Raw genomic sequence first — 26,116 nt, 5'->3', positions numbered from 1 at the left:
GATCCTTGCAAGGGGAGGGGATTATTCCTAGTGGTTTAGTCATTTCTACCAATATGAGCTTTTCCAGGCAAGCTAGCTAGATACAGCTGCTCAAACAGGTTCTAGCTAAACTGGCTGGCTGGCTGGCCAAAGGCAAGGGCACCTTATTTGCTGCTGTGAGATTTCCCCCAATCACCTGTACAACTGAGGGGGCCTTCTAGACAAACCGCTCACTTGCATTTGTGGAGGCTCTATTGGCAAGTTTCGGCTGGGGTGCACTTGGATTCTTGAGCCTTGCCTTGCTCCGGTAAGAAAATTGCCATGGGAAATGTGGGCTTTGGGGTCGTCCTTGCTGTCCTGGCCTTACTCATCATCACTATCAATGCTCTTGTGGCCGTTGCGCTGGTCCGGCTCATCTGGAAGAGCGGCTGTCGCGGGCTGTGCTTTGTTTTAAATCTTGCCATTGCTGACTCTTTGGTTGGTTTCACCATAACTGGGCTGGTTACAGAAGAGCTGTCCGGTCCCACCCACCAGACACCCCGAAATTACTGTATTCTGCGCATGGCCTGCATCGTCTGCCCCTCGGCTGCTTCCATCCTTACAGTCATTCTGGTGGCCTTTGACCGATACCTGGCTATTAAGCATCCCTTCCGGTATTTCAAATTCATGCATGGTCTAGTTGTCGGGGCTTGTATAGGAGGACTCTGGCTCCTTGCCTTCTTGATCGGCTTCCTCCCTTTGATTGTCCAGAGCTTCCAGAAGAAGAACTACGAAAAGCCGTGCACTTTCTTCGGCGTCTTCCAACCCACCTACATGCTCACTGTCTTTTGTGTGGCTTTCATCCCCGCTTTGTTTGCTTTCATCTATGTTCACTTCCACCTTCTAAAGATCGCTTCTTCACACGCCCAGCAGATTCGAGAACGGGAGCAAATCCACGCATCAGGAACCTGCCCAGCCCCACAGTCCTCCAGCGAGACCAAAGCCATGCGCACCATAGCCATTTTGGTGGGATCTTTTGCCCTCTCCTGGTCACCCTTCTTTGTTGGGAGCATCGTGCAAATGGCGTGTCACCGCTGCTTCTTGCATCACCTCCTTGAGCATTACCTGTGGGTGCTAGGCTTGTGCAACTCCCTCATCAACCCCCTTGTCTATGCCTACTGGCAGAAGGAAGTGCGCTTGCAGATCTATCAAATATGCTTGTGCATGAAGAGCAGGGTCTTCCCCCTGTTCCATGTTGACAGTTGGCGTCATGCTCCCAGTAGGACTGTGGCTTCAGTTCACACCATCTCACTGCCGAAGCTCGAGGAGTGCAATGGTAAGACAAACTATCTGTGGATGTCTCCTGGCATTTCAGCAGGGCTTTTTTTCAGGGGGAACATGGGGGAACGGAGTTCCGGAACCTCTTGAAAATGGTCACATGGCTGGTGGCCCCGTCCCCTAATCTCTAGACAGAGGGGAGTTTAGATTGCCCTCCGCGAGGGCAATCTAAACTCCCCTCTGTCTGGAGATCAGGGGACGGGGCCACCAGCCATGTGACCATTTTCTCTGAGGGCAACCCTCTGAGTTCCACCACCTCTTTTCCCAGAAAAAAAGCCCTGCATTTCAGTATGGGTTGTGCCAAACCTTCCACCAGAGGCTATCCCCTGGTGGGCTAGTCATGAAATACTATTTCATGTTCCTCTTTTCTCAATGGTAAGAAGTTAAGGCAATTTTTACAGGTTCCAAAGTTGCTTTTGGAGGTGAGAACACAAGATATTTATGTTGCTGTATAATTTGTGGATTTTAAAATGTATAGACTGAGTGGGCTTTGAGGGGCACAGAAGCCAGCGCAATGGCAGGAGGTGCTAATTATAAAGCAACGCCGGTCCTTTCTTCCAAAATCATCTCTCCTCTCAGCCCAAATTGCTCTTCCAACTCTTTTTACATATGCACAGGTTGGTTTCAGTGTGTGCGTGTGCACGCACACATATGCAGTGTGCGCACGCGGACATATGCACCTTGCATCCCAAGCTAACGACCAACCCTCAATAGTTTCCACTCTTCCTCATCAATAGGCATGCCATGCTAAGCTTGAGGAGAGTCATTTCTTCATTCTACGCTACTGTATGGCACAGCACAGAATTCGGCAAAAGCTTCCTCAGTACTACACTTTGTTAGTGCAAAAACCTTTAGTTTTTTCAAGGAAAGGAATTTTCTACATTTGAAAAAATACTGGCAGAAGCCAGGAGGACAATTCCTAGTTTGCACTGAGTCTAAAACATGGATTTCCCTGCCTTGTGGTCTGGAAGGGTATGCATACACATGTTCGTGTGTGCGTGTGTGTAATGGTTCCCTGGCCAGCTCCTCAAGGAGGCTCACAGCTTACTTGGTCCTCTAGTGGCAGTCGTTTCAAGGTGCAAGTTGCAAGAGCCTTGCCTACCCTCTTGAAACACCGGGCAGTTGTTGGGAACAATGCCCAGTAGAGTCACAGGTAGCACGTTCAAGAGCCACATACGGCTCCTGAGCCATTAAGTGAATATCACTGTAATACACAGCGCACCTCAGTAATGAAGCAATCGTGGAACTTCATCACACAGGAAATCTATGTGTACGCTGAATCTTTGGGCTGGGTTCCAGGAATGTGCAAATTTTCATTTGCACACAAATCCTGTGGAAAGAGACTGGCTTATAAGGATGAGATAAAGAGCCCGCATAACTGGTCATGCAGCTAGGAGGAGGACAGCGGAAATCTGGCTTTGCTTGTGAGCAGTGAAGTGTGAGACTTTCTATTTCAGACCCTGCCTATTCAGGCAAGAGAGAGGAAGCCAAACAAAACAGTCTGCTTTGACGCAAGTGCTCAGTGAGTGAGATAACAGCCGGCAGTGGAGTCTGTAATCCCTTCCCCACAATACGCAACAACTCGACTGGCCCATCACAGACGTACAAAACCCTGTGTCACCGGGAAAGACAAAATTGTACCTCCCTGGCAACATGGCAAATTTCTCAGAATGCACACAGACACCCTGTCTGCTCATGCATAATTTTTCACTTTACTGCCAGCCATAATTCTATAATCTGTCAGTTACCCTGTGATAACCAAGAAGAGGGCTTGGCCTCAGCCCCTTGGCAAAGGGTCAAGTTGCTGGGCATTTGTTTATGCTTTCCTTCTTTAACGGTATTGAAATGGTATGCTGTTGTGAGGGCAGCTACCAAAATGCATTACCTATAGTAAAGGGTATTAAAGGAACACTTCAGAGAAAATCCATTCTTTGTTTCTGCAAAGACAAGAAAAATGTTATCATTCCTGTTGAAGAACCATCTTCCCTGGTATGAAAATGGGCACCAGCTTCATTCTTCCGATTTATATTTGCCATACACTTACACACTCTCAGCCTAACCTACCTAACATGGTTGTTGTGAGCAGGGCTTTTTTCTGGGAAAAGAGATGGTGGAACTCAGGATCGCACAATGACTGTCATTTTGGGTCAGCTGGAACAAGGGGGGAGTTTTTTAAAGTTTAAATCGCCCTCAGCGAAAATGGTCACATGGCTGGTGGCCCTGCCCCCTGATCTCCAGACAGAGGAAAGTTTAGATTGCCCTCCGCGCCAGCACCAGCGGTGCAGAGGGCAATCTCAACTCCCCTCTGTCTGGAAATCAGGGGGCGGGGCCACCAGCCATGTGACCATTTTCAAGAGGTGCCGGAACTCCATTCCACCTCGTTCCTGCTGCAAAAAAGCCCTGGTTGTGATTATAAAATGGAGGAGGAGAGACCAATGTAAGCCACTTTGGGTCCCCACTGGGGAGAAATGCAAAACATAAATGAAGAAAATAAACAAATAAGAGGGATGTAAGGTCATTGTTGGCTCAAATGCAGTCCTTTTTGTAGTCCCATCTCTCTGGAATTGCTTACTGGAGGAAGTAAGACAGATGCCTTCCTTTGGCATATTTATAAGGCAGAGTAATTTATTTTCAGAGAGGCTTGTATTGAATAGGTATGATTGTGACAGGCTGTTGTCAGTTTGCTTAGTGAACGCATTGATGGTATTTTTTTTCCTTTTATTTTTTGGCAAGCTGTTATGTGTTAAGGTGCAGTTGGTGGTGATGCTTGTTTTATTAGTACACTGCGCATCCTTACTTGTAAGGGGGCTCAGGCCCTTTCAAAGGGGGAAAGGCCAGAAACCTTTTCTTTAAAAATCCTAAACACCACAATGCATGAAGATACTTCAAACTGCTGTTCACAAAGACCACGGTTTGCACCTGGGAGTGTAGCGTTTCTATGGGCCCAAGGACTTCTGCTTGCAGGGCTGACTGTCTCACACCCCCCTAAGGCTGTATATGGGGATGCCTGAAATCCTGTTCTTGCAGGGCTTCTCTTCCCCAAGACCAGGATTTCATGGGGTGGTTTGGGCTGTTACGGGTGAAGATGCTGAGCATTCCTAGAACCATCTGGTGGCTCCAAGGATTTTCTATTATGCGAATTGGCCTGTAGGTAGCAACCACAGCTGTATGTGACTGACAGCTCTGAGATAAAGGGGTCTTGCCTATGCAAGAATGCCATTAAGGCAGTTTTCTGGGATGCAGGACCACTGGTGCATTCCATAGCCTACGGAAGGGGCCCTACCCTTCCACCACAGCAAGGGGTACTCACTCTACTTCTCTGTTTTGTTGCTGCAGCAGTGAAATGTTTTGCATAGAAAGAGGTAAACTGCCTCTGGTCTGACCTGGTCGCCAGGAGTTTGAGAAGTGGACAGAAACATGAGAAATCCCTGCAGGGGCTGCTCAGCTGTCTCCTTACTCAGAAAGGACAACGGGAGGAAAACCTGAGCTACTTCCCCAAGGATACTTCAAGAAGTTTGTGGAGATCCACTACAGGCTTCCAAGCTTGGCATTGCTACAGCAGCACTTGAGTGCCAGATGTTCAACACGTTGGGGATCCTTCATGAATTCCTGTCTGAGGTTTATCTCTGCCTTCTTTGCAAATACTTCCAGGAGCACTGAAGGAGCACAAAATGCCCCAGCGATCACTTCGGCTTTAGAGAAAGCTCAAAATATCAGGGAAGCAAACATGATGCTAATATTAATAAGCTGCCTGATAACAAGGACCTGAGAAACCAGCAAGCTTGCTTTTATGTGGGGCAACAAAACACAGCTTGTATTAACACACAAGGAACAAAAGGAGGAAGCATAATTTACACTCCTTACTGTTGCTTTTGACAAGAACCCGAGGTTGACCAGATTATTAATTTCAGCCGTTTTACTTTCAGTCTTACAGACCATGACATGTTTAGTAGCCGAGATCCCTAGACTCTGACTTGGGCACATGAAGTTAGACAGGGTTTTATACCCTGGCACCTGCCTGCCGATGCACCAATTAGCATCCTGACCAAGTTCAGAAAAGCAAGAGAAACTCCCAACACAAACTGAAGGCTTAGGGAGGAAAAGAAACACCAGCACTTCTGTACATTAGGAAACAAGATAGGATTGAGAAGGGAAGACTGGGGAATTCATAGCCTTGTTTCAAGACTTCATTTTGTCTCTACAGCTTGCTGTTTTCAGAAGTGCAATGTAAAGGAAGGGGGCTATTTGCACCAAACTTTACTAGGAGGAGCAAGGGTCAGGTTTTGTTCTGGCATGTTTAAGGAAACTATAATTTTCTGCAGCGTGTGGGGAATTATGGGCAGGTGCCATGGTACTTATACACAGAATAGCTTCAGTTCTCCGCTTTGAACCCCTTTGCAGTCCTAGTCCTCCCACCCCATGCTGAAGATGGTCTTTTTGAGGAGAGCCTTTTATGATCCTATCAGCGGTGATGCTGAGCCCTGAGCCTGCGGAAGCGGGGAGGGCGGAATATAAATATAATAAATTAAATTAAATTAAATGCTGGTTACAGGAAGTGATTATTACAATGTGCCTTTTTACTATTATGTAGTGCTTTGTTTTGAACATGTGATAAACTGCTGTAGGGTCTGCTTTCTGGTGAGCTATGAATTTTTTAAAATAATAAAGACAGGAGCGGAGTACTACACAGCCAGGTCTTCCCCTTTTCTCTACAAAAGCAAAACCAGATTGTTGGCTGGGTGTGAGATTGTAAACGCTCCTCCAGGGTTTCAAGGTAAGAACATAAATGCAGACCTAGGCTTATAACCTCCCACCTAGCTAGGGGGATGAGGCAACTAGAGAGCTTGTTGCCAACGTATCGCTTTTACTGGGTTTGTAAATTCACTTTGTGCAACTCAGAATTGCTTCAAGTCAAGGAGACCAAGCCACTTCACAAATGTTTTCGGGGTTTTCTTCTTTCGGGCTGTAAGTGAAATGCTGAGCTGGTACCCAGTAACCATTTTTGTGGGCTATTATCTTTTGCGGATTTAACTGCAAGGTTGATTTAAGCCATATGGTTATTGGGATGGGGGGTACGGTTCAAAACTTGTATGGCTTTAGTGCCTAATTGGCTCTTCATGTTAAATGTTTAGATATTCCATATTAAGCAAACACAGCCGCTACAAGCTATTTCCCCTTTAGGCAGTTTTATTGCCCTTCGATTGCACTTGTGCTGACAAACAATGGCATGAATAAGCAAGCAATACTGAAGGAATAAATGTTAGCCAACAGCGCAGCATGGGTAGGAGAGCAACCATGCCATCTGTGAGATCAGCCAGTCCCTGCCAACAACCATCCGGAATCAATTTTGGCCCTACCAAATCACAAGCAAAGAGAATGCAGAAGGCAGATAATAAGCCCAATTCAACCAGAGAAGAGAAAGGATGACAGAATAAAAGAGAATCAGTTGACGTTCTAGTGCTCTTCAGCTTCACACAAAATCTTTACTGTAGCCATTGAGAGCCAGCATAGTGCAGAGGTTAAAATGACAAACTAGGATCTAGGAGACCCAGGTTCAAATTCCCACTCCACCATGAAGTTCAGTGGGCGAACCTAGGGCAGCCACACCCACTCAGCCTAGCCAATTGCACAGAATCATTGTTGAGGGGAGAAAATTGAGGGGAGAATGATGTTGTAAACTGCTTTGGGCAGGAAAAGCAGGGCAGAAATAGCTCCAATAAATAAATATAAAAATTGCCATGCATACCCAGATGCAGCAGGGATTTGAAGATATCTCTAAACAGAATGCACTCCCAGGACCAACAGTCAGATGATTTATTTATTTCAATTTTTATTTATTTTCGATTTTTATTCGGCCCTCCCCACATTTCCAGGAGGCTCAGGGCGGATGATGCTTTAGGGTTCCTTCCTGTCCCTATTTCCATATTCTTCTTTGAGGCACAGGGAAGCCGAGTAAATCATACACATTACAGAAACATGCTGCATAGTTATTTGTATAACCTCCTTGCCTGGCCATGTACCTGTTCCTCAGTCAATAACCTAATTTCATCATCAAGACACATTTTCTAACCAAAAAGGCGTCCCTACCTCCTGCAGTGTCCCACATATCAACAACTCTACCAGCAATATATCATGTATCAACAAGTTTGGTATAGTGGTTAAGAGTGGTGGGACTCTAATCTGGAGAACCGGGTTCAATTCCCCACTCCTCTGCTTAAAGCCAACTGGGTGACCTTGGGTCAATCACAGCTCTCTCAGAGCTCTCTCAGCCCCCCCACCTCACTGGGTGATTGTTGTTGTGGGGATAACAACACACTTTGTAAACTGCTCTGAGTGGGTGTTGTCTTGAAGGATGATAAATAAAATGTTGCTGTTATTATTATAAACACTTATGTCATCACCCTGCGCCAATTTCACTAACTTAGAAGATAATTTGTGAGCTATCCATTTATTTGCAGGAAAAAGCAAATCTTTTAAAAATGAGTGTTAGTTAAGGAGTTTCCTGGCTGCTGGTCCATGGCTTAGCAAGCAGAAATATTTATAAGGGCACATATGGGCCTGGGTTGTGTAGCGGTTAGAGCGTTGGTCAACAATCTGGGAGACGCTGGTTGTTGAGAATAAAATAGAAAAATATGATATAAGCCACTGTGGGGAGAAAGACAGGGTATAAATAAAGTAAATAAATATCTGTTTGAGAAATACAAGTATCCGGCTAGTTCAAATAAAAAAATTCTCCTCCTCTCCTCCTCTGTGGCCTCTCTACTGACCTTTGCCCCAGTTCTCAATCCCCCCCCCACTCTATCCTTCTATCAAGTGGCAACAAATTTTGAATACTGCACAACCGATCATTCCATCAAAGCTGTTAAAAGGTTTGACGCCTTTTTGTAGGTAGAACTGAAAAATAGAACCGAAGAGTTGGGGGGGGGGCGGGATCCATACTGTGCTTTAACATTTAGTGTTCCTTAGGGGCCGATTTTTTTTCACTGTATTGTTCCAATGTCAACAGCTACAGAAGTTCACAGACATGTTGTATAACGTGCTACACTTTATTGTAATAACTGTAGCTAATGATAAAAGGCAGACAAGGTAGAGCTCGCTATATACATGGAGGGGGGGGGCAGGTTTGCAGAAAAAAATGGCTTTGCAAATCAAACAAAAGGAAAACAAAAGCTTCAAAACCTGAAATGGTCTGGGAACAAGGTACTTGAACGGGAACTGGCCACACCAGCACGCAACCTCGGAAGGCCTGCTCTGTGAACTCCCCAGTATCTAAAGTGGTGGGGCCCTCCTATGATGGTGTGTCAGATACAGAATTTACAGCTATTGACCCAACATTTAGGCTTTTCGGTAACAGGCAAGAACTTGTCTGCTTGCCAAAACATTGTTAATTGTTTTTTTGTAAATTGTGCTGTTTTGTTTATTGTGCTTGTTAAAGATTGTGTTTTTGTGCCATTTTATGCTTCTAAACTGTCTGGAGTTTAAATGTGTTTTTATCTTGCTGTATTATTGTTAATGATTATTATCGATTTTGTTTTATTGGGTTTTTCTTGTTATGGCATTTTTTACGAAGAAGCAGCTCAGAAGAAACTTACTGTAACTAAGTAATAATTCAGGGAGCTGCTCTAGCTGTTGCCATTAGACAGTGGACAGAAAACTTGCATTTTGGAGGAAGACTATGTATTAAATGCAATAAGCATGTTTGATATACACTGTTTCTATTGTTTTGAGCACCTATTTATTGCCTCAGCAATTTTTCCCCCCTCCCATAGGCATCGCGACACCAGTTTACCCCTAGAGGGATGGCAAATAGGGGGCACCATGATGTCACAGCAGTTCAGCCCTGAGTGTGGCATAAGGGAACACTCAAATGAGCAACTCGTCGTCTCAGATAGACAATTAAAATTTTTAGCTTAATAAGATACCACCCACACGAGGGCCCAGGATGCCTCATCTGCCTGCATTAAGAGAAACTTGCGTATCATTAAACACAAGACACAAATGAACTGCCAATAAATAGTTTAATAAGGTCACATGACAATAGAGGGAATGCAGCAGCCCCTTGAGTTCCCCTTTTCACAGGTCAGAGGAAGACACAGCTTACTGCAAAACCCACACTGCAATAAACTGCACCGGGAGAAACTTGCACAGCTCTTCACAGAAGATACAGACTCCAACCCACACGCTCTCCCCCTCGGGCTCCACCTTTCCCTTGCAGGGAAGCACATGCAACAGGCTCCAGGTCTCTCAGGCCTGGACGTCCCCCTTCATCCATGCCACACCCCCAAGACTGAGCATTCAGCATGGGAGCAGGATGGCAGCAGGCCTCAGCACAGGCAAAAAAGTGAAGATGCAGGAAAGGGGGAGATGAGCAGGGAGGGCAGCTGGATCACCCATCAAAACTGGTCCCTAGAAAGGGAGCCTCTTCAGCTGCTCGTAAGTGATAAAAAACTGCCAGCAAGTTAAAGAAATGACTGCAGGGGTGGGGCTCGGCCCCTTCATGCTCTTACTCTCAGCCCACCAGCTAAGCCACTTGCTGTCATTTTCTACTTCAAAGCAAACTGGTTATGCTTGTACTGAGGCTAATGCTGCTAGGACTCTCAGACTACCTCCTGCTAAGAACCCAGGACACATCCACCTGTGAAATGTCACGGGGTGAAAGTCAGCCTCCATCCCAAGAGGGACAGCTCTCGAGTCAAGTCACATGAACAGCACTCTGCTGTTTACAACTTTAGAACTGCAAAGGTTGCTTAACAACTGCAGTGCATATGTGGTGAAAGGGAAAGGCATCCCACCCCCCAAACAGGAAGACATTTGTTTCTCACAGGCAGGCTAGCAAGGCAGAGCAATGCGCTGAGAACGTACAGATGAGACTGCATTGTAACACAGAACAATGCACTGAGAACACAGAGATGAGGCTACCTTATAACAAGACGTTAGTCAAGGTAGTCTAGCACTCTATATTTCAACTGGGTCTTTCTCATGCCTGCTACCAGAGGTCTGTATTGCAAAACACTGTTCTGTTGTTTTTTTCTCCTTCTCTTGCCCACTCTGTTTAGAGTGCTAGTAATCAGCAGAAAAGGGTCTCACAGAATCAGAACCGGAAAGGACTACCCCCCATCCCCCAAACCTATAACAATTCCTTTCCTAAGAAAGTCCCATTCACTGACAGGTCAACCTCTACTATACAGACCACTATTCCATAAGCAAAGTAAATGTACAGTGCAAAATGGATCTTACAGAGGGAATTCCTCCAGATAACAGCCTGAAGACTAGACTCCTGCTTTTTGAAAGAAAAGCAAGAACCTTGCTGCGCTTTCACTCCCTGGCTATGACCAAGGACTTAATCCCCTAACCAAGTATGCAGCAACTGCTTCAAGAACTTGCCAACATCCCTTGCCCACAAAAGCCTCACACACATAAAAGGATACAAGGATGTTCCAAGGGCCAAGCCGCAACCAATTTGGCCAGAATCCTTTGTAGAGTGCAAAGAAGCCCTCACTTTTCCATGTCTGGGGATGAAAGAGAGTTAATTCAAAATTCCACCTAATCTATACAGGACAGCACGGTCAAAAGGACTGGAGCTTTCATGAGCTCACAAAAGCTCACCTCCTACCACAAATTTTATCAGTCTTATAGGTGCTACTGGACTCTTGTTCTTTTCTACCTGATCTTGAATTCTGGTTATATAACAGCTGAACAGCCAAGATTCTACAGAGAACATTTTGACATTGGCCTTGCATCCCATTTTGTCCATGACATCTGAGGGCAAAAAAGGACTCCAACCTGGATCTCACCTTTACCAGACCATCCAGTGTACCCTTGTAGAGATCCACACTCCCCACAATGGCCCGCTGATTCATCAGACGTGTCCGCACCACATCCACTGGGTTTGAAGCAATGGCGCCAGCCAGCCCACACGTAAAACTGGAACTAGATGGAGAAGCATATAAAACAGCATGTAGAAGTCTGCGCTTCAGACAGAGCTGTGGCTCAGTGGAAGAGCCTCTGGTTTGCATGCAGAAGATTTCAGGTTCAGTCCCCACATATCCAGTTGAAAAGGACCAAGCAGTAGGCTGGGAAAGACCCCTGACTGAGACCCTGGAGAGCTGCTGATTAGTCAATAAATCTTGATGGACCCATGGTTTGATTCATGATAAGGCGGCTTCATATGTGTACTCATATGTGCATACACTAGAGTTATGTGTTGCTCCGATCTCCAGTATCTCAGTTCTGGAAACAGGTTCTTGGTTCTCTTAGGGTATAGACAGAGCAGATTGTAGGGAGCAGAACATATATATATATATACACATTTCGTTTAAGCTTAGTAGCCACCCATTATTTGCAGCCCCCACATCCCCCTCCCCCTGAATCATCTGGTGTACACAGGGGCAGGGTAAGTCCCTTAGCTTTAGGGTAAGTCCCTTGCTTTGCACTGGCTTTGGCAAAAAATCAGAAGCAGCACCAGGCTCTGCTTGGTACTTCCAGCCTCTCTCCATGCTTGATTTCAAGTACTCCTCTGAGCTGTTCGCATGTGTCAGAGGACACGGATGGGGTCAGGCTGGCCTCTCACTGCCCACACACAGTGAAAAACAGAACCTCACTCACCCCGAGGACTCCGGGTCTCTCCTCACCTGCTCAGCAGGCAGAGGCAACCCAAGAAAGCAGGTGGGTGGCCACAAAGAGTAAAAACAGGGAGATCCTGATGAAGGCGGAGCACAGCCAGGCTGAAGAAAAGATGCTGAAAGCACCCAAGTATAGTAAGGTCGATTCCAGAAGGGAAGAGGTTTTATCTCTCCAAACCCATGTAAATGGCTTTAAAACAAAAAGACACTTCCTGCTTTCTTCACATATGAACAGCAAGCTCACATAAATGTAAGAGGATCTCCATTTCATGTCTATGTTGGCCCAAACGTTGCCTGTTTTCTTTCCCAACTCAGGCTAACTAAACATTTGACCGTCTGCATAGCAGTCACAGGAGAGAATATGTTGCAATCAAATTGTTTGTGTGTATGTCTGAGGGGCTGACTGGTCAGGACGGGCGTAACAAATCAAAACCAAAAAGGCCTTGTCAGTTAATTTGAGTGAGAAAATGCTCAGTTGTAGTAATTAGAAATCTCTGGATCTAATGGTTATTCTGGTTTGCAGTTGTCTAGCTTAGAGTTCAAGGAAGTTGGTGTGTGTGTGTGTGGAGAAAACGATGTCATAAATATAACTGACAGATGTTTTCCAGTCAGCAGTTGCATATGGTAGTGCAACCAAAGAGGTTTGCACTGATACATCTGTCTTTTCAAAATACTGCTTCCATTGTAAGTGGTCGGCCCAGCCTCCGCCATTTTAATAAGCAGTTCTGGATATGGCTGCTTGTGGTATTAAAGATGTCCAGGCCTCTGGAGTTAAAATGGCTGCTGTATTGCCACTAGAGAGCCTCTTAACAGTTGCTGAGTCCCGCCCGGGAGAACTTGGCATGCATGGAATGCTGCACAGGAATGCGGAGTGATTAAGAGACTATTGGATTTACTGTCCCTCCAGCCCCAAGGGTGCCCAGTGCAACAAAGGTCTCGCAGAGTCATCCCCACTTAACACATTCCTTTCCCTTCTTCCATGATGAGATCTCCTGTCCTTGATTGAGGAGCTAATCAAATGACATTCATAAGTATATATAGTTGTTCCTGGGAAAGTACAGTCCCCACCTAAAAACCATCAACTCAGCTCCGGTGGAATTCACTAACAAACTATCCCTTTTGTACGGCACTAGAACATGTTTTGCATTTGCTTTCAGACACCCCAGCAGCTGCCAATCAAGGTACTCAAACCTTTTGTCCAATCCAGGAACTGACCGCTGGAGTCTTTGTCGTAACCGCTAGGTGGGCTCTTCCACTTCAGGGCACATTTTACCTATAAAGGCAGAGCCCTGGCCTCATTCAAATTGTACACATTTACGGATCCACAAGCGCTGTTCCCTTGAGGTTTACCCAAGCCTCTTGCTCTCTTGGCTGAGGACGCTGGCCATTCGAAGCTACTCTCTTCTCCCGTGGACTGGACCCCTCTTCAGGATAGGTAGATATATTTGCTCCCTCTTTCTCTATTCCCAATTTCTGACTAAGCTTCTTAGGACTCTGTGTGTGTGTGTAATTATTTTTACTCCGTAATCCTGCGTGTATGTGCATGTCATTTTGTTCTTAATAAAAGTTATTGTTGAACTTTAAGAACCAGCCTCGTTTGCTACTTTGGGAAGGGACCTGGTAGAAACCGGTGACAGATCCCTGCGGTTATTGGCCTCTTGCATAGCCATTCTCCTTGCTAGCTAATTCCCCCACAAATCATTTTATTGCAAGGAGACCAGTTCCGGTAACTCCATCAATCATGTTGCTGGTTACCTGATCTGGATGATTGTGTATAAGCAGTGGGCCCCATTCTACAAAAAGACTGCCCAGTCTATTTAAGGACCTCCCACAGTGTGCATTTGCAGCCATTTTCAGATCCCCAAATGTGTTCTCTTGCTATACTAAGGAACAAGATTATTTGAGCTGTGTAACGGTGACATAGAACAAAATCACTGTATCAATCCCTTTATCTACCAGATTGTTTCAGGCAGGCAGCCGTGTTGTTCTGGAGTAGAAGAACAAGATTCAGGTCCAGTAGCACCTTAGAGGCCATCAAGATTTCCAGGGTGTGAGCTTTTGAGAGCCAAAGCTCACTTCATCAGACGAAGGGAGCTTTGACTCTCAAAGCTTTAAGGTGCTACCGGACCTGATTTTTAATTTACCAGATGCATCTCCAGCCCTTAACATAAGGGCCATTCTAAAGCTCTGTCTCTTCCCCGTCCGACCGGCAAACTATCTGCCCACAAGCAGTCAGCAGAAAGAATTGCTCTTCCAAAGGCCATTCTCACAGCCCCGCAGTAGTAGCCAATTCGCTCCTTCAGGAAAATTGCCTGCTCCTCCCTAAAGTCTATGGAAGTTGAGAACCATATACAGAACTGGGAAATACTCACATAAAATGGGTAAGGACTGTGTCCCCCACAAACCCTGAAAGGATTAAGTGTTTCTTGGTGATGTCATAGACTGGCAGCTCTACTCCAACCACGATGGCGGCACGCTGAGCAGTAGGGACCACACCCTGTCAAGAGACAGAAAGTTACAATGCCCATTCTCTGTTTTGTTACTCCCTTTCATCATCACTCCTAGCTACCTTGAGGCTAGCGGATTGCACAGTCCTTCTGGGTGACAAAAGCCCATCGGACTTTACGTCTACGCTCGGAATCTGGTTCTTTCTAGAGTTAAAAATGGCTTTCTTTGCCTCCCCACCACCCACCCCATATCTTTAATTCTGCAAACAGAAATACACTGCAATGTGTTGTGTTGCTTTGCTTGTATTTATTTTCATTTTTCCTTGCAATTCCCCCTAAGAATTGGTGTGTTAATTTTGATTGAATATGTCAAAGTCTAGGGAAAGGAACGGGTGGAGAGAAGAAGCTCGTATTTGATATTCCTCAGTTTAAAGTCATGCAGATTCCTAAATACCCACAATTCTATTATCTCAATTAAGTTCCACAAACCCAACTGGTCTGCACCTATCACCTCCAATTGGTTCCACCAGGTTCTGAAGAATCTACTGAATCCACACAAGAAAATCAGCAAATCAACATCCTTCAGAAATTTATCCCCAGGGCCAAACAGCTATTTAAGCCTGTTAATAAGGTAGCAGAATGAGTTTTCTTCTAAAGATACTATATGAACAAATGTCATTTATGAAGCCTCAAAGTTATCTATCAGACTTCCTCTTTCCCAAAAGGAATACAGCTGGAATTTAGGAAGGTTTGGTAACAGTTATCTGCAGTGTACGGGAAGCAGCAAAGTCTAGAATCCTTGGAATTCAACCCTACCACAAAATATTTTTTCTTTTTGCAGTTTCCTGATCTTGCTATGTAGAAAATCCTGAAAATTAGCAGGCTCAAAAAATAACCTAAAGGGAATTTCTGCAGTGATGATGTGGAGGTTCTCTGCCCAGTAAACAACTTCTCTGCTCTATGCCATACCTCGCTTGCCTTATACGTCTAGTTAGCCTGAGCTTAGAAAAAAGGAGTCAAAATTTGTGCTCAGAGAACTGCATCTATTAAATAATCCATATCTAACCTAAAGTACCTCACTTATGAGCACATAATTCACATTTTCATGTGTGGTGGAACAGCCCCGCTGACCTATAAGCCACTCCATTCTGCCCTCCAAGGTAGTGTTGCCAGTTCTGGGTTGGGAAATTCGTAAGTTTGGGGATGGAGCCTGGAGAGGGTGGGGTTTGGGAGAGGGACCTCAGCGGAGTATAATGCCGTAGAGTGCACCCTCCAAAGCAGTCATATGCTCCAGGGGAGCTCATTTCAGTCACCTTGGGATCAGCTGTAATTCTGGGAGATCTCCAGCCACCACCTGGAAGCTAGCAACCCTACACCAAGGCAACTAGATGCCAGCAAGCATCCCAGTCTGGCAATGCACCACTCTCCTGGCTCTCCCAACCGTTGGAGGAGTTCTTTCTCTCTCTCTCTCTCTCTCTACTCCTTTGGTACGCTGCCATCAACTGATCATTTTAGGAACCACCCTAGAGGGCCAGTACGTTCCTAGCATGTTGCCATTTCAAGACTCCACTAAGTGTCTGCATCTGCTACTACCCAAGGTCTTGTTACCATGAGGATGGCTTGCCACACTTGCGCACTGCTGGGGAAATGGCAATTTAGCAACTGACCACCTCCTTTCTCTGGCATTCATTTCAAATAGCATGTTAGAACAGTAGATGTCAATATGGTATGGAAAACTACTACCAACATCTAAAATAATGAATATGTAACAATGCAAAACAGAATTATTCAAAAAGGCTTTTTACTCAGATAGGAGGGCTCTATTGTAGGGAGGGGGTCTCAGATGCTTCACTAATGAGTTAGGGACCATAGAGTTCACCATATTGCCTTATATACTATCTGCTGCTTTAAATATGTACTCCTGTGCATTACCGTGCTTCATGTTGTCAAATGTTAATCCTAGAACTAATTATATTCTGTTTCAGCTTCATGTTGTCTAACGTCAGTTCTAGAATTCATTATGTTCTGTGTCAGCATTTCTTCTACTCTGTATTGGATCCTTGCTAATGGTACGTCTTTGTAAACTTGTTTATATTTACCCTATGGTATTGTTTATGGAAATGTCCTTGATACTATATGGAAATGTACTTGATATTGATTGTACTAAGCTCATACTGTGTAATCCGCCTTGAGTCTCAGTGAGAAAGGCAGACTATAAATGACAAATAAATAAATAAATAAATAAACATAAATAAAAATAAAAAGTCCACACATGTACTCTCTGCACAGCAATGGGTTGAGCAAGGAACACAAAAGAAAAGTGCAAACACACAATTCCCCTGTCCTTGCCTCTGTACATTCCCTCGCTGATCTTGTTCTAAGGCAGGCTCTTTAACTTATAAGTTACAGAGTTCTAAAAGCTTCCCACTACCTTGAAGTCTTTGGGCACGAAGCAAGCCCTTTGTGTGCCCTAGAGGCACTGGCGGCCATTAAAATGGAGCTCAGATGTGAGAACTCCCTCCTGCAGATGGAATCAGCCAAAATGGACTTGCAAAAATGGACCCCTCTCTCACTGTGACAATGGACTCTGTCCCTTCTTTGACAATTGTGGATCAAATAATTATTTCCTGGAATCTCCAGGATGTTACAATTTAGCCTCTTGCACCTCCAAGTCTTTGTGTCAACTTCTAGGTTTCAGATTCTATTGAGCTGGTTGTTTTACAGTATCCAGCCAGGATGGCTACTAGCATTTCCATAATGTTGATAGTTAGTACTTGGGCAATGCTTGGGAGCAACGGACTCCCCCCTTCCCTATTTATCTTCCACTAGGAGAGAAAAAAAAAACTTTTAAAAGTAAATGTGGGTTTTTTGTCAAGGACAACCTCTAAAGTAAACAGGTATATGTCCATCCTGTGCGACTTAAGTTAGGCATATTTAGATATTGATCAAATTATGAACACAGGAACTTAGGGAAAGACCCTTGAAGCTGTTCAGTTATTTAGGAGTTCCAAAGGTAACTCCATTGCAATGCCAGCGGTACAGTGAGCCTCATAAGCACACTTATTGAAGTGTGAGCAATAATCTAAATACCACTAAATATCCTTCTCATTCAGAAAACCTATTGAACCTTCAGCAGACACAGTATCAACTCCAACTACTTTACAGGACTGCTGTGAGGTATACATGGGGAAATCCCACATATGCTGCCATGAGCACTTTAGAGGATGGGTAAGATACAAATGTGAGAACAAATTATTATAAACAGTAAGTCCCAAATTCCTTCCTTGGTACCTTTTCCTGTATCCTTCAACCCATCTTCCCTCCTGCTTTGCCAGTACCATTTTGGACACTATTAATATTTGCAAAGGAAGTTGGTAGCTAAGGCAGCAACAGCAACCTAATTGGACGCACCAGCCAGCATCTGCTGTAGACCCAGGCTACATTCAATTTGCTGTGTCACCTGAACATGAATATTAGAGGGCCAAATGTAGGTGTTTCAACAACAAATGGAACTTTAGAATGAAGACTTCCAAAAGCAGGAAGTCTTAAGTGTCAATTCTACATGTGAGGGAAAGCATGTGAGCCTGACAGTAAACCAGGTTTGTACTCCAAACAAACACTTGTGATGTCTGTCTAGAGCCCCAGATTTCACTTCCGCTAGGACAAAAACAGCACTCCCAAACCATTGGGGACTTATCTGCCTGAACGAGAAGCACCTACCCGAGAGACTTGCATTATCCTCTCTTTGCTGTCCTTTCCTCCATTCTCTCTAAAGAACAGAAATAGTAACTGCTGAGCTGACATCTTCATAGTTATCAAGGCTAAAAACTTATTTTTTAATAAAATGAAAACAGATTCTCAGAATGCTGAACTTCACACCTGCAGCGATTTTCTCTGTTCCTACAAAACTGTAGTGCATAACACAGCCTTTCATTAAACACAGCTGTGAACAGAAGCACAGACAGACCAAAGCATATCAGCCAGAACTTTTACTTGAAAGAAAAACGACCCCTTAAAATGATTTACATACACAAAAATTATTATTAGACATGAATGTAATTTGTATGCAAATATAAGATGACCTCCCTGTCCCATCCCCTTTTAAATGGCATTCCTGGGGGCGGGGGACTAGTCTTACATCTGAGTATATACTGTAGTTCCTTAAACCCAGGATAGTAGCAATCACTTCCCAAAACCATTCGGCTCAGGACTACAGCTCTCAGAACCGCCTGTCTGGCAAGAGTCAAGTCACAGGCTTTATCAGTGGCAGGAGAACTCGTTTAAAATAGCTAATCGGAGTGAGTGTGAAAGGCATCTTTACTTTCTGCCTTCAGAGAGGTGTGTAGAATGGTTTTGTTTTCAAAGGGCATTTGGTGGAGGACAAATTGGTTTGGCAGATCTAGCCACGCTGTTTTTATCTTGCTGATTTATTGGGTTTCCCCCCAATGTTTTTGCAACTTGCTGTTTTCCTAGCCGCCTGAAGTCCAGACAGATAAGGCAGGATATAAACAAAGAAGTAAACAAAACTATTCATCAGTTGTATGGCATACAGCCACACATTCTCTCACTCTAAGGGAACATCTAGAATGGAGGCAGCCTTAACACAGTCAGACGCAGAAGGAATCTTTAAACAAGTGGGCATTTGGGTCAGTTAGTAATACTGGCCAACTCTCTCGGCAGCACAGAAGATCATGTTGGTTTTGGCAGCATCCCAAAAGAACATGGGTATTTGTGTAGACTCTGGAATTAAACTGAAGCATCTCCTATTACTCTCAAAGAGCTCTTCTGAAAGGGTTTCAACTCTCCTAAAAAAAAACTGTACTGGACAGACAGGTGAGATGCATATATTCAGAGAGCAAGGTGGGGGGAAACAGAGCATGCCCGAGGTAGCACTCACCCTCCAAAGCCCCCGTGTGCCTTCCTGCTGGTAGATGTCAATGAAGCTGTGAATCATTCCACCTTGGAAAAGGCTGCCCTGAGCCTGCATTCGGATCTAAAAGTGCAACGAGAGGGAGATAGCTGTAGGTGATTTATCTAGCAAAGTTCTTGAAAATTTAGAGTATCAACTATGACCCAAAATCATGCCCTGGGAGACCAACAGACTAAGTGCACATATTTCCAACCTGGTCAGGGAGGATTTATTTATTTATTTTGTTAGGCTTCTATTCCATCCTTCCCTGCAAGCAGGCTCAGGGGCAGATCACATCATTTAAGACACAATACGTAATTAAATACAATTTTCATAAAAACACATTAAAACATTATAAAATCATCCCGTTTTATACAAAATTATAATAAATAGTTCCCCCCAGTGGCAGCAGATGCTGCTTAGCTAATTAAAAAATATACACAGGGTGGTGGATAAGCTTACTCTGCTGTCTTACACCTTTTATTGTCACTTGCCACAAACACACATGCACAAACCATTACATGAATTAGCTGAATTACACCAACACAACAACTGAGCAATGTTACATTCTGTCTCTCTTTTCCCACTTGGTGGTCTTTTCTTAGGGATGAAGATTATGACACATGAGGAAGAGCAACTATAGCCGAACTAGAGGTTTGGGGAATATGATGATGTAATATCTGTAGGTCACACTGGGAAAACACCACCAAGGAAGCAGCAGGTATTTCATTCAGGAAGCCCCTCTTACCTTCAGCACATCTGTTGGATTTGCCAGCGTAGAGGAGATCACCCCTGACACCACCCCACAGATTACATTGATCAGTAACGTTTCATCTGCAATGAGGAAGAAGATATTTGGGGTGGACTTAGAAACCAAGACTGTGTGCTTGAAGAGAGCATCAGAGTAGATTTCGGGAGGGAAAACGGAAGACGAAGATATGCTACTGTATAAAGACCAACTGCTCCAATTTTCTATACTCTTCTCTCCTGTGCCTATTGCATCAGGGACAGCATTGAGCAATTACTGGATTCTAATCAAAACCCTTTTGCAGTTTAACAAACTACAGCAAGGGGAACTTTCTCTTCAGTGTAGTTATCTCCCTCTAAAGGAATGCCACCCAGTCCCAATGTTCACAGACCTTTTGTGGCTTCCACATTCAAAAGAACTTTGGTAGTGGGGGTTCTATTGGCACCTGGAACAGCCATCCCAAGACAGGGGAGAAAAAACCCAGCAGAATAGATTAGATTATTAGTTCAGAACAGAAAGACCAAGAGTTAGAGCAGTTATGCTGGGGAAGGGCAGTGGTACTGACCGCAGCACTCTCCAAAGGAGACCGGGTCACTGGCTACCCTGGGCCTGCAGGGAAACAAACATTTAGGACATAGTACCCAGAAAGCACAAAGACCACAACACAGCACTCGTTACACAGGTGTAGACAGAGGGAACTGTGCTGGGGAGTGGAAAGCTGGGAGGAGCACTTGTTGGATTCTAATTCAGGAATGATGGTTGACTATTGTAGATTTTAGAGGTAGTTCTTCCTCAGTCTGTGTTTTCCATCTGTAATGTGAGAGCAGCAGCATAACTAATGGGCGCTTAAGAGCAACAGCATCAAGCTGCAAGTTTCTACAAAGGAAAGCTAGAGACCTGAGCTGCTTTGGGATTCAGTTCCAATGCGCAGAGGCACTGCAGAGCTTGCCAGAAATGGATCAAGAGGAAGCTATATAGCAGCAAGCTGCTTGAGCAAATACCAGAGCTTTCCTGATTGTACCAACATACCCAGTTATGAGAATGAGCATTTTCCCCATACTTCCAGTTTTGTCTGGAAAAGAGCATGTGTCATAGGAAATTTCCTTGTATGTTTACTTGAGTTCCCATCACCAATACGCCCAACCCCACATCTTACTGATAGAGTGGAAATTCTATCTTTGGCCTGAATCTTATCAAAAGAGAAATTACACCCAGAGATGTTGCACATTGGCACAGAGACAGTAAGTAAACAGAAACATAGATTAAAAAATTATTCTCTATGGCATCTTTGGATGTAAGTTCCCAGTGTCTTGAACAGGGCCAGCACCACCATTGAGACGGTGAGGTGGGCGCCGCGGGCACTGAGGCACTGAAGGGGGCGGAGACATGCGCCATGGAGCTGGCATGCCTGGCACGGAGCTGGCGTGCCTGGCCCACAGCTGCTGCAGCCGGCCAGCCCCGTGCCACCGCCACCACATGCCCCCGGTTGGGCGCAGCAGCCGCAGGCCAGGCACAGCAGGTGTCCGGGGTGGCATGCAGAACCTCCCCAGCCACCCGCCACGCCCAACTGGGAGCACAGGTAGCCTCTGCGTGCCGTCCCAACCACCCACCAGCCAATGGTGCCGGCTTGCTGCGTGATGACATCATCAGACAGTGATGTCATCACGCAGTCTGGGGGGGGGAGCCCGCATGCACACTATGTGCACGCGCACGTAGGGGCAGCCGTGGGCACCAGAAACCCTGGTGCCGCCCCTGGTCTTGAACTGTGTCTCCACATTGGGGATTCAGGAGTCAGAGGCATAAAAGAAGAAAGCCCAAGCAACGCATGAGAGGCAACCAGCTGAATAGCAATTATTTCTGTAGTACCATTAATATATATAGTACTGATTACATTTTTTAAAGACTCATACCATCCCAAAGCACCAACCTTCCAAACGATCCACAAACAGCCGCTTCAAGCTCTGATATATGCCAATCTTTATGGTACCATAAGATGCTTGTCTTAGCAAGGCTGGAGCGATCCTGCAGTAGGGGAGTAGGAAAGATTATTCAACAGAGTAACAGCACTGCTGCTCCCACCCATATCTCAGTTAGTTTTAAATCTTAGTACATATAGGCTCTAAACCTCAACTAAAAGGTTTGGAAAACAACAAATGTTGTGGGGTGACTGGCAGGGAAGAAGCTATGTGCAGAGAGTGACGAGGATGATCAGGGGTCTGGAGACTGAGCCCTACGAGGAAAGGCTGAGGGCCTTGGGAATGTTTAGTTTGGAGAAGAGGAGGTTGAGGGGGGACATGATTGCTCTCTTTAAATATTTGAAAGGCTGTCATTTGGAGGAGAGCAGGGAGCTGTTCCAGTTGGCAGCAGAGGGTAGGACGCGAAGCAATGGGCTAAAACTACATGCACAAAGGTACCGACGGGATATTAGGAAAAACTTTTTCACGGTCAGAGTAGTTCAAAAGTGGAATCAGCTGCCTGGGGAGGTGGTGAGCTCCCCCTCACTGGCAGTTTTCAAGAAGAGGCTGGATGAATACTTGTCAGAGATGCTTTAGGCTGATCCTGCACTGGGCAGAGGGTTGGACTAGATGGTCTGTATGGCCCCTTCCAACTCTATGATTCTATGATTCTATGTGCGTAGAAGACTTTACCCAGAGTAGAGTGCTAGCACGCCTTCCTCCTTGTAGATGCAAAACAAGGCATGGAACATGCCCCTGTATTTGATCTCTCGGAAACGGGCATCGATGCTTTGGCCTTGAACCTGAAGTCGTGTTTTGGTGAGATCCACGGGGAAAGTCCCTATAAAAGAAAAGATGCCACAGCTCAAACAATGCAGTTGCGGCCATGAAACTGGGTGATTGGGTGACTACATTCAACAGGACAACACCCGTTTCCTTTATGCTTTGTTTCCTGGGAAGTTAAACGAGCTGTGTAGTTGAACATGTAAAGCTGCCTTATACTGAAACAGACCTTTGGTCCATCAGGCTCAGTACTGCAGTGGCTGGCAGTGGCTCTCCCAGGTCTCAGAGGTCTTTCACATCACCCGATCTGTTTAACTGGAGATGCCAGGGATGCTCCACCACTGAGCCACAGCCCCTCCCCATAGTTAATGGAAACATCAGTCCTCAAGCACTTGCCAATGTGTAATTCTTATGCGCACTGGCTGCATGCGATGCAACTATGTTAAAGACCAGGCTATGGAGCCAAGGGAACAATAGAGCGAGTTTTCTTTATTTTGTTACAAAATGATGGGAGAAGAATGGTCTGGTACAGAAGAGGGACACTTACAATAAGGGCAAAGATACAGGGAAGTGGGTAAGGAGTTAAACCTGTATGCTACTGTGAAGGACTGGTTGGTCAAGAAGCAGGCTAGAACTCTAGCAAGCACTCAAAAACAAAGCAGAAATCTAACCCACACCAACCACAGAAATACATGGATTACAGCAGATGCAAACAAACTAATGTGTTTTCTTTTCTTCCTACAAGAATGGCTTGTGCTAATGCAAGCCACTCAAACTGATGCATTAAAAATGGATTTGTTCCATCTGTATCTCAGATTCCTCCCAGGAGCTCTGGTGGTGCCAATGAGATTCCCCAAGAGTCTTCTATTTAGGTGCTGGCCACATCCAAATCTGCAGTGTCAGAGATGGAACTACACTAGGCACATTTTGGCCTGTCTTTGGGAGCCTTGTTTTACTTTGAAGTACGGGCAAGCTGACAACTTTCAAAAATGGGTGCCTTGCATGCAAGTGGCATAACCACAACTGATCCCACTGCTGTAAAATGTCTCATTTGAACTGGCACAGGAAAAGCCTCACCTACAACACACACTGTCTAAAGTAAGCAATTCCACAGAAGTGTTACATGAGAATTTTTTTAAGTTGCCGTGACAGCAGTTGCCCTTTGCCATCTTGACAGCATAGTTTTTTAGCCACTACAGTACAGTAATTGTGAATCAGGATGTTTTCCATTTCAAATGGGAGGCATGTGGTCTGGCATCTAAAATGTAACACACTGGGCATGACCTAGTGGCAGTGGAAAATACTGTCAAGTCACAGGTGACTTCTGGCAACCCTGTATGGTTTTCAGTGCAAGAAACATTGAGAGGTGGTTTGCCATTGCCTGCTCTGTTTAAAAGCGCTGGACTTCCTTGCTGGTCTCCCATCCAAGTACTAATCAGGGCACATCATGCTTAGCTTCCGAAATCTGATTAAATCAGGCTAGCCAAGGTCATTCAGGTCAGAGCATGCACAATACGAATTGCTATGAAAAGATGATCAAATGCTATTAAAGGACTTTCAGAGATGAGGTGCCATTACAGAGTGGTGCCACTAGCTATCCCTAGTAGCCCCACCTGATTTCTGAAGCGAGGAGGCATACACAGCAGGGCCTATGAGGAACACCTTAATTGGTCATCAGGCTGTATTACATTTTTAGTCCACCCTCCATGGTTCTTTTATTTCAGCCTCCTGAAACCCTACAAGATTGAGACAGAATGACTGGATCAAGGTTACTCAATGAGCTTCACTGATAAGCAGGATTTGAACCATAAGCCAGTTTAAACTAATGGTAGGTGGCCATGTGACACCTTGGAGATCAACAAGATTTTCAGGATATGAGCTTTCAAGCATCAGGACTCCCTTTTTCAGATACATGTATGAATAGAGATCCCTGAGTCTTTATATCCCAGCCAGGAGGAGGGTGGGGTGATGCAAAGAAAGGAATCAGGTTCTAAAGGTACGATGCAGCTTGATTAGAACATAAATCAGCATTTGTAGTTATTAGCTTCTTGTTGGTCTCTAAGTTGCCACTGGACTCAAATCCTGCTGTAATGGTTAGAATGATATACCAGGTTCAAACTTCACTGCAGTTCATCAGGTCAATCACCCTCTCTCTCTGCCTAAACCACCTAACAGGGTTGTGAAGATAAAAACAGAAGAAGAGAGAATCGCTGACAACGAATCCCAATGTTGCTCATATCAGAACACCAACAAGTCCACAGACATGCAGGTAATTTTGCCCTTAATTTAGCTCACCAGCTCCCAAATACTGGAAGGGGAGAACTCCCTCCCCCTGCTTCCTTTTATACCAAAATAAAAACAGAACTTTCTGCCTACCAGAAGCTCTGTGTTGTGGCAGTTGAGATACAGACACAGTCCTAATAGGGGTGCCAACTCCAGGTTGGGAAATTCCTGGAGATTTCAAGGATGGAGCCAGGAAAGGGCAGGATTTGGGGAGGGGAGGAAATGCAGCAGGGTATAATGCCAGAGTCCACCCTCCAAAGAAGCTTTGTATCCCGGGGAACTGATCTCTGGAGCTTGGAGATCAGTGGTAATTCCAGGAGATCTCCAGCCAAGACCTGGAGGCTGGCAACCTTAACCAAAGCCCCGCTTGCCATGAGACTGACTGGGCGATCGCAGGGCAATTCTTCACAGCCTAATAATAACAATAAATGTCTATATTTCTATACAGATTAGTGTCCCAGTCAAAGTCAGTGCTATCACTGGGACTGAGAAAAGGGGCTTACCCAAAACGACCTACTGAGCTCATGGCTGCAGTGGGATTCGAACCGGCAGAGTGCTGATTCGGAGCTCAACCCCTTAACCGCTATGCTACAGCAGCTCTCTAACTTAACCTTGCAGGGTTGTTCGGAGAACAAAATGGAGGGGGGCACCTACCTCCCCCGACCTCCTTAAAGGGGATTAAACAGCATTGAACAAAGGACCTGCGAGAGAGCAAGCGGAGCCGGAGGAAGGATCGGACTCCGTTGCTAGGGACCGGGGAAGGGGCGTGGCGTGTTGCCCGGTAACGGCAGGGGGCGGGGCGAGGGGCGCGCGCGCGCGCGGCCTTGCTCGCTTCCCCCTCTTCTCACCCACCGAACTCGGCCACGAGCGAAGCCAGCCCTCCATACACGAATGGCTTCCAGCTCAGCGCCGACATGGCGGCAGAGGGGGAGGAGGAGGGAGCCGGCGGGGTCTCCCCCTTCCGTCGGCAGCAGCCTCGCTCTCCCGCGCGCCGTGTTCTTCTTTCCCCCTCCCCTCTGCAGAAGAGGCCGGTTCGGACGGACCGGACGGTAGCCGGCAAAGGCCAAACAGAA

At 45.5% G+C, this 26,116-nt stretch overlaps 2 protein-coding genes across 3 annotated transcripts; one reads left to right on the top strand and one right to left on the bottom strand.

Moving 5' to 3' along the window:
* Positions 1-300: 300 nt before the first annotated feature.
* GPR119 (G protein-coupled receptor 119) lies at positions 301-10,344 on the top strand. Its single transcript, XM_054996961.1, has 2 exons — positions 301-1,189; positions 9,774-10,344. The coding sequence occupies exons 1-2, from the start codon at positions 301-303 to the stop codon at positions 9,935-9,937; spliced, it is 1,053 nt and encodes a 350-aa protein (XP_054852936.1). The 3' UTR covers positions 9,938-10,344.
* On the bottom strand, positions 9,307-26,116 carry SLC25A14 (solute carrier family 25 member 14). Of its 2 annotated transcripts, none has more exons than XM_054996962.1 (9): positions 25,896-26,116; positions 22,671-22,818; positions 21,950-22,044; positions 20,023-20,108; positions 19,263-19,358; positions 14,291-14,415; positions 11,091-11,226; positions 10,725-10,805; positions 9,307-9,744 (listed from the first exon to the last, which is right to left on the bottom strand). In XM_054996962.1, the coding sequence occupies exons 1-9, from the start codon at positions 25,957-25,959 to the stop codon at positions 9,703-9,705; spliced, it is 873 nt and encodes a 290-aa protein (XP_054852937.1). In that variant the 5' UTR covers positions 25,960-26,116; the 3' UTR covers positions 9,307-9,702. The 2 variants fall into 2 exon arrangements, with proteins under 2 accessions (XP_054852937.1, XP_054852938.1); XM_054996963.1 differs by lacking the exon at positions 25,896-26,116 and adding an exon at positions 25,698-25,776.

This window comes from Eublepharis macularius, chromosome 13, assembly GCF_028583425.1.
Source record: "Eublepharis macularius isolate TG4126 chromosome 13, MPM_Emac_v1.0, whole genome shotgun sequence".
NCBI classification, from domain to species: domain Eukaryota; kingdom Metazoa; phylum Chordata; class Lepidosauria; order Squamata; family Eublepharidae; genus Eublepharis; species Eublepharis macularius.
Note: the sequence above shows the minus strand (reverse complement) of the source record. Positions and strands in the feature narration are given on the sequence as shown.